A 12319-nucleotide genomic window follows, 5' to 3' on the forward strand; every position below is an offset into this window, starting at 1 on the left:
TAATTTCTCTCCTTATACTCCTTGGTTAATACTTCATATCCCACGTCTTATGTACGCTGGCCACTTTGTGTCGAGGGTGTATAAAATGTTAATGCCTTTACCCATGAAAAAACACAAAAGGGTGGAATCCATATGGGTGGCTGAGCCAAATCTAACAGGCATACCTTTTGACTGGGAGGTGATCCATAAGTTGGCCCTTACACACAAAGTCTCACCCATCCTATTCCAAACGAAATACATGCTCCTCAACAGGGCATTTTGGACGCCTGATAAGCTTTTCAAATGTAAATTAAGAGAGTCTCCTGTGTGTTGGAACTGTCAATCAGGCTCTGGTGATCTTTCACACATGCTATTTACCTGTCCTTCATTGGGGGATTACTGGGGGAAGATATTTGACTGCCTTTATCACGTATTCAAGATAAGGCCTGTACAGGAATTTGTATATGTTATTCTAGGGGTGCTGGACCCACAAATAACAACAGACCAAGATCGCCAGCTGTTGGACTTAATGTTAACAATGGCATGCAAAGTGGTTCTTTGCAAATGGAAAAATGCGAATGAGGTGAGCTTTAAAATCTGGCAGGAGTGGTTATCTTTCCTGAGGGGTTCTAATAATCCGGCTCTGCAAGCTTCTACCTGGAGCCCTTCCAATAAAAGGCTTTGGAAATCATTCGACGCAGCCTCCTTTCACTACGAGCCACCTTGAGATGTATACTGTTGATGGGTCCCTCTGATCGGGGTTGGCTGGGAGTTAAGTCGTGCTTAACCTCTTGAACCCAGGGGCGCCGCGCCCACACATTGAGCATTGTATCTATATAGATGTACCTGTATATTGATGATGCGAGCCGGAGTGGATTTTCTGTATATCATTTGTTATTTATTTTCTATTTTTGTATTTGTATTTGCTGGACATAGACTACTTTGAACCTTTTGTACGGAAGAGTTATTGTATTGTCATTGTCACTTCAATAAAAATGATTTGAAATAAAAAAAAAAAGAATTGTAGATCCCTAAACCAGCATCTCTCACGCTCACATTCCCATTTATTGTGGTAGCCGGTTTGCTTTTGACTAGGACGAAAGCCAGTACTGTAGTTTTTCTTAAGGGAGACACCCACCAGGAGTATTTTGCACACAATCTGCTGCTATAACACCAGAAACTGTTACCATAAGATTGTGTTCGAGTGTTATCATCAATTAGGTTGCATGCGATTTTGCAACTTGATTTCACTTATTGTGTACTGTTAACTTCTGAAAAAAAATAAGTTGCCGCCTATCAGTAACACTGGAGTTAACTAGTGTTGGGTGTTACAGTACGTTGGTCACTAGAAAGCCTTGACCATCTTTGACTTTTTAATTTCTATTGTGTTTTCCTTAGGTATCGCAACTTTGACCAGCCTCACCGATTTTATGTAGCAGATGTGTACACTGATCTTACCCCTCTCAGTAAATTTCCCTCTTCAGAATATGAAACATTTGCTGAATATTATAAAACAAAGTACAATCTTGATCTGACCAACCTCAACCAGCCGCTTCTGGATGTTGACCACACATCTTCCAGGTAACAGCCTTAAGAATAGTGCTCAGTTTGGTTTTATTGACAACAGTTTGAAGCTTTTTCTCAAATGTTGGACATCTAGGGGGCAAGACATTCACTGCTATGTAAATGTGAACTTGGCGATTTCCTACTACATAAGTGTATTGGCTGTTGTGTCCTTTAACTGTGTACTTAGAATTAGATATGGTCTGTCCAGCTTAATTCCACTTAGCTCTTAATGTCTCTTCTCCTTTGTTTGTACTTTTTCATTAGACTTAATCTTTTGACTCCTCGGCATTTGAATCAGAAGGGCAAAGCCCTTCCGTTAAGTAGTGCTGAGAAGAGGAAAGCTAAATGGGAGAGCTTGCAAAATAAACAGGTATTTTGTTTAACCAATCTTTTGTGATTACTTCATCACCAATTCAGCATATTATTTGTTGTTGTGAAACACTCAGTCTGTCAAACCATTAACTATCTTTCCTATATCTTTGTCAACCAAAGATTTTGGTTCCAGAACTCTGTGCTATACATCCTATTCCAGCATCATTGTGGAGGAAAGCTGTGTGTCTCCCCAGTATACTTTATCGCTTGCACTGCCTCTTAACTGCAGAAGAACTGAGAGCACAGACAGCAATTGATGCTGCTGTAGGGGTTAAGTTCCTTCCTTTAGATTTTCGGTAAGTGTTATTTATATTTGCATTTCATTTTTTAACGTTTATTGACTTTTTAGGCAATTTCTTTCTAAGAAACCGATCTGCCATTCTGGTTTTTAGCTGGTGTAGGTGTTTCCCAATTGATGTGAGAAAAGTTCTGTCCAGACAGCAACAATCACTAGGGGTTGTAATAGAGCTATTTCTTTTGATTAGCTCTGTCCCCATTACACTCAACCTCTTCACCATTCATGTGAGCCACACTTTAGGTATTGTTTGTAAGATTTGTTACTGTTTTGCAGAATATTTGCTGTTCTATTAAAAAACATAAAATGTTCTCTTCACAGGTATCCCAATCTGGACTTTGGCTGGAAAAAGTCGATTGACAAGAAAACCTTCATCTCTTGCCACAGTCCCTCCTCAGTGGAAACTGAAAAGGACTATAAACTCAGCACACACAATATTTCTGAAAATGCTGCATGTAAAGTTGACCATGTACCCTCTTTGATGGAAAATTATGACCAAATGTCTGTGAATTGCAGAACATTACTCAGTGAGCCCCTCAAACTCCAGATGAACAATTCTTCAGTGGACTCCATGACAATTAATGGCATGTCATGTAGTTTAAATGTTGCCACTGATAGGAATGAATTGTCAAGCAGAACCTTTTGCCAAGGGAATCAATCAGCATTTTGCAAGCAAGAAATACCTGTACAACTGACTACCTCATGTCCCATTCAGAATTCAGATAGTACTAAAAACCAACCTAAATCCAGCATTGAATGTACTCATTACCTTGATGGATGTACTAACAAACCTACCTCTGATAGATGTTCGAAAACATCTTGCATAGTCCGTGCTTCAGAAGTTCTTAAAGTTTCAACAAATGGAATGGAATCTGAAAACTGCCTTCCCAATGGGTACTCTTCTAAAACTTTAGGCCCAAATCCTGGTCTGATCCTTCAAGCCTTGACCCTTTCAAATGCCAGTGATGGATTTAACCTAGAACGTCTTGAAATGCTTGGTGATTCATTTCTGAAGCACGCCATCACAACATACTTGTTTTGTACATATCCAGATGCCCATGAAGGCCGCCTGTCCTACATGAGAAGCAAAAAGGTAGGTACTACTACAAAAACAAACCACAATTATTATTTCTTAAGCAAGGCTAAGTAGACTATGTATGTATCCATTTATTTTTGGAGAATGTTTTATTCTTGCAGATGATTTTTTGGGGGGGAAACCCAAGGTTATCGACTAGGAACTTTAGCTGTGGGAGTATGGACCTCTTAAGTGGCATGGACAGAGAGATGCCCAATAGGTAGTTACAATTGCACTGTGTTCTTTGCACCCTAATCTTAGCCCTCCATTTCTCACATTTATGTAGTAGATACTTGGGACAATGGGGCTTTAAAAATCATTTCAACTTAAGAATTAATTATTCACTTGCTAAATTTCTTTTCGGAATTCCATTTGCAAGTCGTCCGAAACCATGCATCTTTAAATATTTTATCAAATCTGTTTGGGTTCTGTCTGTTACAGTGAATCTCAGTCATTTCATGTTGTCCTAGAATACCGCTCCCTGTGCTGCTTTAGCTTTAGTGTTGTGCCTTCTAAACATTTAAATAATGCAGGAAAATCTCAGTATCTTGATTAAGCTAGAGTCCTTGTTCATTGAGTGCTGTGAAATAAGACAGTTGAACTATTCAAATGTGTTCAGTAGGATTTGTTCTTGAAATAAGCAGATGCTGTTCTCAGCTCTGAGGCATCTCTCTAGAGATAAACATTTCCATTAACCAGAAGGTGAAACCTCTGAATTCTGTACTACCTCTGAGAGCTACAATGGCTCTCCCAACGGTTATGCTGGAGTGGTCATTACTGAGGGCCTCCTTAGACTCAATTCCTAGGTAATCACCTAGAAATTGAGTCTAAGGAGGCCCTCAGTAGAGTTTCACCATGCAATCATGAACCTCTACTCATGGCTCCTTCACACCCCCACTTCAAGTTAACTCCATATTCAGCTTACTGAGAGCCATTTATTACTTCACCAACATCTTAATCCTCTCAAGCACAAACTGTGCGGGTCATCCTGAATTCTAGTCCCTCTTATACTGCAAGCAAATCAATTAGCCAAGTGATGCTTCTGCATAAGATACTTTTGTTGGATATTCCCAAGTCATCATCACACTACTACTTTAACTTCTAGACCACGCCAGTCAAATCTACCTTAGAGCTCTCCTGGTAATGCTTAAGAAGACAAAGAAAATACAAAGTGCTGCACTTAGACAGCAGCTTAGCTTTCCCATAAGAACCAATATTGCATCTTATCACCCTGCAATAGCTTCCTCTGGCATGTTGAATTTCATTCAAGGTAATGGTCAAACTCACTGAGTTATCCATGGGATTGGGACACTGTTCCTTCAAAAATAACTCTGTGCCTACCGTCAAACTAGAACTCTAAGCTAAAGGCTTGAACATTTTCTGTCTGTACGGCCCTTCAAAATATCCTGAACAGCTGACATATTCTTCTATGTCTAGGTAGGCAAACTCTAGAATTCAATACGAATTACAGTTGATCACTGTTTCCAGTTCCGGTAAGTGTTAAAGGGGAAAAAGAGTGCCTTTCCCAGCACTTTAAATAGAAATGTTGTGTTTGTGCCATGCATATAAAGTGATATGTATGACTGCATTACCATGTCTGTCCTATGTATGACTGCATTACCATGTCTATCCTTGTCAGATCTCAAATTGGCGATCTCCTCAGGAGCAGATGACCTTTCGCCAACTCCCTCCGACCGCAGCCAGTGTCAGCAATATATACTGAATCTGACTCCAGACTGGGGGAAAGGGGAAGTGGAATGACAAAACAAGAGAAACTGCCTCAGGACACTGGCCTTCTCCTGAATCTCTTTCGCAAGACCTACAAAATATAAACACAAAGAATTACTCCTCCCTACACTTTTCCTCCACTTTACTATATTTCTCATGCTTCTATGTCTCTTTACCTGTATATGTCTGAGAACTGCCTCTCCCTATGAAGTTTTGTCTTAAGTTGGTTATTTGATCAACTGTAAGAACCCCTGTCTCTTATATTGATATAGTATTAGCAATTAGAGAATTATGTTCTCTAGTTGATGTCAAAAATTGTGAGTTCATTAATTACTAGAAGATGTTCTCCATGCAGATTAGTAAAACCCTTAGATGATGATGCAGTTCAAGGTAGTTGACATATACTTTTGACTGAAGAAGAATTTCCCCAAAAAACAAACTGCAGATAAACTATGACTATTAGTTCATTCTTAAGTCTGTTAGAGAATGTCTCTCAGAAGAAAATGCGCAATAACAGTCGCTTGAGTTTCTTTTAAGCCTTTATGTGCTCTGACAGTGACGAACTGCCCAAAACTCTCGAATGGGTTTTTACTCAGCTAGCAGTTTGCAAACCCACTGTTTTCTTTTACTTGAAATAATAGGAGCCGGCTTCTCTTCACAGAAAACCTGACTCTACTCTTCTCACGATACTCCTTTGACAGAAGACACAACAGCTGATTCGGGAAAAGATGAGTTCTCCCACGACGTGAAGCCCAACTGTAGCTCAACCACTTCCTCGACAGAGAAGTGCTGTCAAATAAATCACAGGATCAAAAATCTACCCACATAAAATTACAAAGATAGCCTCTAAAACTTCCCTTAACAAATTCTGGAACATGCAGGCAAACGTTCTGTGAAAGGTTTCCTCAAAAGCAAGCGCAGAGAGGAAACGTCCATTAACTGTAGTTTTACAGTTGAAGTGCGCCGTACGGAGCTCGCGCAGGCGTGTTGGGAACACCGGAGAGCCTTGACCTCAAACAACTAGACCGCGCACCTCGATAGGAAGTGTACTGAAATAGAATCGTAGCAAAAAGATTGGAACCTCACAATCCATGTAGAATGGATCGCAGGGAAGCTCTCCAACTGAGCCCCAAACGTAGCCAACGCAGGTATTTGGCAAACTGCTTTCTTTTGGGTGAAAACGCAGAGTGTCTTGAAATAACACTGGAGCAGAAGAGGGTTCTTGACAGTCCTCTTACTCTTGTGCAACATCACATGCTGGAACACATGCTGTACCACGTTTAGAGCATCTATCTGACCCCAGTATCGGCCACATGATTTATATTCTACCCAGCTCCCTTTCATGTATTCCGAAAGGGTACTCCGATACAAATGCAAATCTGAGTGTTTGCACGCCTCACTAGTGCTGTGAAGCGCTGTAAAAATTATCATTCAGCCTGGTTCGACAATATATCATTAATTTGTGTTGAGAAGGGCGGTTGTATTTCACAATCCGGGTGCAGCTGGCTGACATATATCGATAAATAAGTGCTTTCAGTTTAGCTTCTTTCTTCCGTTAGCATTGTCACGCAGTATATGAAGGGCCGCTTCTGGTTATTTCCTCAGTACGCCACCCCCAGTATCATAAGGAGGTCTGGCCTTCACGATAAAATAACCTATTCTCTACTTCTCCCAAAATTACGTTTCCATACATACCAGTCTACAGTTTATGCGTAGGGAGCCATCGGACTTTAACCTAAAAAAAACACATCATGCTCCAGTCCTTTATCTAACTCCATTGTCATGTGTGAAGAGGGCAGTGCATTCTGTGAATGTCCTTGAATACCTAAAATTCCACTTAATTTCAGACAAAAAAACGTTATAGCATTGGATTAGGTCTTTATGGGTAAAGTGACTTCAAACTTAACTAGGAAAATGTCAGAAGCAGTGGATTTCTATGCAGCAGATGTAACTGCTGGGCATTTAATGTGCAGCTGCTCCATAATACTTCCGTCTCAATGCGACTTTGTCTGTCGGCAGCTGATTGTGAGTGGTGCATTCAGGGCGTCTTGCCACTGACGCCGAAAATCAACACTTATCCTTCTCTGTCACAAAAGGAAATCTTGGCAGTCGATTCTCAAAAACGGGTAAAGGCTGTAGCAACGATTTATATCGGACGCGTTTCGGTCTGTTCCTTAGTCAACTGCTTAATAAAACAGGCACAATTTCACCACAGACTACTGCCTGGGTCTGAATACTGCAATGGATCTTTCCATGATCTAAGCAGGTTTCTGTAACCTGTTTAATTGAAGGTGAAGCTGCTCTCTGCTTAGTAGAGATTACTGCTTGCTGTTCTGATTTAAGCATGTGACTTTATGAAAGACCCAATACTGAAGAAGAAATTAATTTCTTATCTATTACATTAGTTTGTTGAGTGTTGTTCTTTATAGATTCACCTGTGATCATCCTTTTCAGCCAGAGGCTCACCAAGCATCTCTTAATGTCCTGCTCACTTGTGCCATGAAACCTTAGGTTTGTAGCATGTGTGTCTGTAGATACACATGCCCTGCACACTCCTTCCATCTAGTGATGGATTCCAACAATTGCAAGTTGCTTTTCTTGAAAGAAGTGTGTCGAGTTGCAAGGTATTGGGACGCCTTCGTTGGCTGACAATGAGCTTAAGCTCCAGCTCAATTGTCAGATTTGTTTTCGCTATCTGGTTCGGTACCCAACTGTGCCTTCTGACGGGCCTCTTCAACTATCTGTCTCTGATTGCTTCGCAGCAATCTTCACATGATTCTGCTTCATCGCTGCTGACGATGAACCGACTTTTTGGTCCGGGTCCTCGGCTACATCTAGGGGTATCCTCCACCTTATCACCTCTACCCTCTGGTCAACAATGCCGGGTCAGTGATGGAAAGGATTTCCTTCCAGAATTTCACCCAGTATCATTTGAAGTTCCCCTGGATTTACCAAGTCTGTAATCTCTACTTCTCCCACAAGTTCGACAAGACGATGCCAGACTTGCCTAACCTTCTGGTCCAAAAAAACCCAACCCCTTTGTGACCAACGTGAGCAGAGGTGCGCCCACCAAAGGATACAGAGACTGGTCGAAGATGAAACCCCTGACATCTTTGGGGAGTGTGATGTCGAAGAACAGGAGGATGCAGGCCCCTTCAGGATACAACTACTTCAATCCAGTTCGGGGGTCAGTTCACCGGCTGAATCAGATCATGAGGAGGATCCAGACGTGAAGAAGCAGACCGTTAGTATGGCTACCCAGTCACAACCAGCAGATGCACAAACACTGCATGCCCGACTGAGCACCACCCATGCTGGGGTCAGATGTCAAGCCCATAGACTGAATAGGGCTCTGCTGGTCCTCCACTGCCTTAGGGCCATGCTCACCTAAGTAACCAAAACCACACCCTGCAGCGAACACCCCCATGAGGCCGAAAGTGACATCAAACTCAGAGCAACACATTCTTCAGCTTCTACAGGAGAAGCTCGACACTGGGCAGAAGATGCTTTTTATGTACCTCCAGATTGGTAAATTTACTACCAAGCCTCCGCCAAACCCCTTCAGGATACTTTGCCAAAGAAGTGGAAGCTGTCTTTAGAGGAACAAATTGCCCTGGAGCCCACACCTCCTCAAAGGCACTAAAAACTCAAGGACATGGTCACTAGCCCCGTCCCTGCACACCCTTCTCCTCCTCCCCCTCAGCCTCTTTCTCTTCCTCCTCAACCCTCACTGCCACCACCAAACCTGCTACCTCATCAAGCTTCACAGAGGTGTCGCAACTCTTCAGATGGGGTAGAGGATAACAACCCATTGTACCAATGTGATCCTCCTGATGCTGCCAGTGACCCTACACCGAGGGATGACCCATGGGACGACTAAAATGTTGATGCCCTAGGCGACATAGAACCTGACCTCTAACTCTCCTTGCCTGATGATACTACCACCTATTATGAGGTCATCCACAGAACATCTACAAAGTAGACATCCATTTTGTCTATTAGGACAATGAATTCTTGTCCAAAACACTCCTCAAAACACAGCATACCTTCCAGTTCCTCCCTATACTAAAAGAAATGCTGAAGACCGCCCCTGATACATTCAAAGAGTTGGTCGAAGCCCGGGTTGTCATGCCAAGGGTAGACTGAATGTATAAACACTCACCTAATGACCCGTCTTACATCTGCGGGCTCTTTCTACCTGACTCCCTAGTGGTTAACACGGCACACAAGTGCCCAAGGTGTACAGAGGACTCTGCATCTCTGGTTTAAGGAGAGAGCAAAAAGATTGATGCAGTGGGCAAAATAGTGGTTGTGCAACCAGCCATACACTGGTGCACTGGTGGGCCTGCTCGCCCAGTACGACCAGGCACACTGGGACGAAATGAAGGAACTCATCCAACACCTCCTCAAACAATGCAAACAGCATGGTCAGGAGCTTGTGGCCGATACCACAATCTGCTGCACTCTCGACTCCACTGACACTGTGGCCAGAGGTGTGAACACCAGCATCATGCCTAGCTCCGTGTCTCTGGCTTCAAGATAGAAGTCCAACAGTATCTGTTAAACCTGCAGTTCCATGGTGAACATCCGTTCGGGCCACAAATGGATCAGAATGCTCGAAAAATCTAAGGAGAACACTGATACAGCGAGGGCAATAGAGAACCTTCAGGCACTCACACTATGATAGTCCTTTTGTAGGTGTCAGTATAGCGGCAGTAGTAAAAAAACACATCCCACAAATCTTCCACATCCTACCAAAGGATTCAGCAATATCATCCACAGTCTACACAGATTTACTCAAAGGGTGTTGACAAGAGGAATTATACCAAAGGCAGAACCAAGAAAGGCACAACTAGGAGAGCTGTCTACAACCAGCAGTGACTCCCTTTCACTCCCTCCTTGCCCCCCGATCACAGTACACCTCTCAGAGGAAGGCTACAGGGGTTTTTCCCACATTGAGATGAGATCACTTCCGACCAGTGGTTACTTTCCATCATAGAACACGGTTACTACCTGAAACTGACTACAACCCCCCCCCCCCCCACACACACACCCTCCATGCAGAACACCAGCACCTTTTTCAAGAAGACTTCAATGAACTTATCCTCAAGGGTGAAGATTTGAGTAGCAATCTTTAAGTGCTTGCAAGATGTGGGAATCCTGAATTTTGGCGCTATATATATATATATATATATATATATATATATATATATATATATATATCTTTATCTTTGTAGGTGAGGTAGCATCCTCAGAATGTGTTAGCCCAAATCTTGTATGAGTCTCACATTGTACCTCTCGTTTCAAGGAATGTCTTACATCTTGCCTGCGCCTTTTGCCAAGGCTTGAGAAATGTATAGTTGCCCCTAACCCCCACTCCACTCTGCCCCCCTCCCTCCACCCACCTCTGTAGTTATTTTCTCTTTCATGGCAGCTTCCCAGGCCATGTTTGCGTACACGATCGCTACATAGTGATACCCCTAGATTTAGGATTTGCTGCCATTTTTTATAGCTCCAACCTGGCCTGTGGGCATTAATTAATAAAAATTTGCCTAGCTTAAGTACAGGTACGTTTCAATTCTATTAGGAACACGAAGGCGAGGATTAAGCTTCTTCCTTCACTTTTATTTTAACTGCAGCCATCTTAAACTCAACAAACTACTTGTCCCATTAGCACCAACGAAAGGCAAAAGTCCAAGTCCACAAGTCCTTCCTCTTTGTAAGTAAGTAAAGGGCTTATAAAGAGCACAAATGCTGGGTGCGACTTTGTGCTAGAGGAAGCAAGAAGGTGCAGAGGTCGAGAGTCAGGAGGCGCTTGATCGCTATTAGGGAGGGGGGAGCCAAGTTTTAACCTGTCTCCTGAACTGGAACCTAGATGGAGATAGTTTGTTCCAGAGCTTAGATGCCATAAAGGAGACACATCTACCTCCCCATCTGGTCTTGTTAACTCTAGGAGCGTGGGGCAGAGCTTTGTTGGCCGATCTTAACAACCGGCGGGTGGCATCCCATTGGAATAGTTTATGGTAGTCATTCAGCCCACCCTCATATATGGCTTTATGGACCAGGCATAGTGCCTTAAACTCAGTTCTCTGCTTAACTGGGAGCCAATGTAGAATTCTAATGGCACCAGAAATGTGACTATATTTTGAAATGCTTAACAGAGACCGTGCAGACTCATGTATGTATGTATGTATGTGCAGTCTTATATAGCGCTCAAATTACCCTTGGGCATCTCGGCGCTTGCATTGGGAACCCGTCCTGGTTTTTCCCTGTGAGATAACCCGTACTGGGCATCCCCAAGGTGAAAGCCAGGCATCCCGCCGCAGGGGGCCGTTGTGGAGATTAAGCAAGCTTGTTGCCCAGAGCTGCATAGTGTGAACTCGTGCTTAGAGTAGGCACCGAAGCGAGAATTATCGAGTCCGTGGACAATTGGGCTCCAGACCCTGCCGCGTCGGGAATCGAACCCTGGTCCCGGGTCTGACCTCTGCTTCAGGGTATGCCTCCTCTAACCAGTGAGCTACACTTCTCCACTTCTGTAGGGATTAAAATTTAGGGAGATGGCGTTTGTCAACGCCTAGGTACAGGGCGTTACAGTAGTCTAGGCGGGAGAGAATAAGGGCCACCACAACTGTTTTCCTCAAATCCATAGGTAGAAAACGCAGGATTTTACATAGCACTTTTAAAAGTAAGTAACAGGCAGATGTCAGCTGATTGACCTGCCCTGAGAAGTTGAGCTGGACATCACATAAGAAGCCTAGGTTTCTCACTTTGGTAGCAGGGGTAGCCTGGCCTCAATGTGGTACTTCCGTTCTGTGCACTCCTCCTCTTTCTTCGTGCTAACACGTCTTTAACGAAATTCATGCATCTTGTTTGATACCATCATTCCCTGCAAAACAGGCAACATCAGAGACCATTCCAAGTATGACTTGTTCATCAGTACAACGGCTAAATAAAACACAATCTGCTATGCAAACTTGCATATAACATCAAAATGCTACAATGGAATTGCATTCTCCACTTTAATCTAGAAACAAAGTTATTAACACCATAATGGGGAGGGTTTGCGTCCATAATCATCGCAGGGTGGGAGAATCCTTACCTCTGTGTCCTTGATTGAATTGAAACTTACCTGTACTAAAGCTAGGCAAATGTAAATGTTCATTCTATGTCAGGCCCGGAGTCTCGGAATATGCTAGTTCAAAGCTTGTCCACCGCCAATTGTGCCAGTTCCAACACTGCTTAAAGTAGAACCTCCTAAAGGTAGAATCAGAGGACCAGTTGGCTGTGCGAATGAGGTCTTCCAA

At 43.1% G+C, this 12319-nt stretch overlaps 1 protein-coding gene across 3 annotated transcripts in view; it reads left to right on the forward strand.

Annotated features, from left to right (window-relative positions):
• DICER1 (dicer 1, ribonuclease III) overlaps nucleotides 1-12319 on the forward strand; it is a 692358-nt gene that overhangs the window by 371401 nt on the left and 308638 nt on the right. For all 3 annotated transcript variants that reach the window (XM_085626460.1, XM_085626459.1, XM_085626458.1), the window contains 4 exons: nucleotides 1378-1560; nucleotides 1810-1915; nucleotides 2038-2213; nucleotides 2534-3305. In XM_085626460.1, the coding sequence (XP_085482586.1) occupies nucleotides 1378-1560; nucleotides 1810-1915; nucleotides 2038-2213; nucleotides 2534-3305 (1237 nt within the window). The remainder of the gene's footprint in view (nucleotides 1-1377; nucleotides 1561-1809; nucleotides 1916-2037; nucleotides 2214-2533; nucleotides 3306-12319) is intronic.

Source organism: Triturus cristatus, chromosome 9 (assembly GCF_964204655.1).
Source record: "Triturus cristatus chromosome 9, aTriCri1.1, whole genome shotgun sequence".
NCBI classification, from domain to species: domain Eukaryota; kingdom Metazoa; phylum Chordata; class Amphibia; order Caudata; family Salamandridae; genus Triturus; species Triturus cristatus.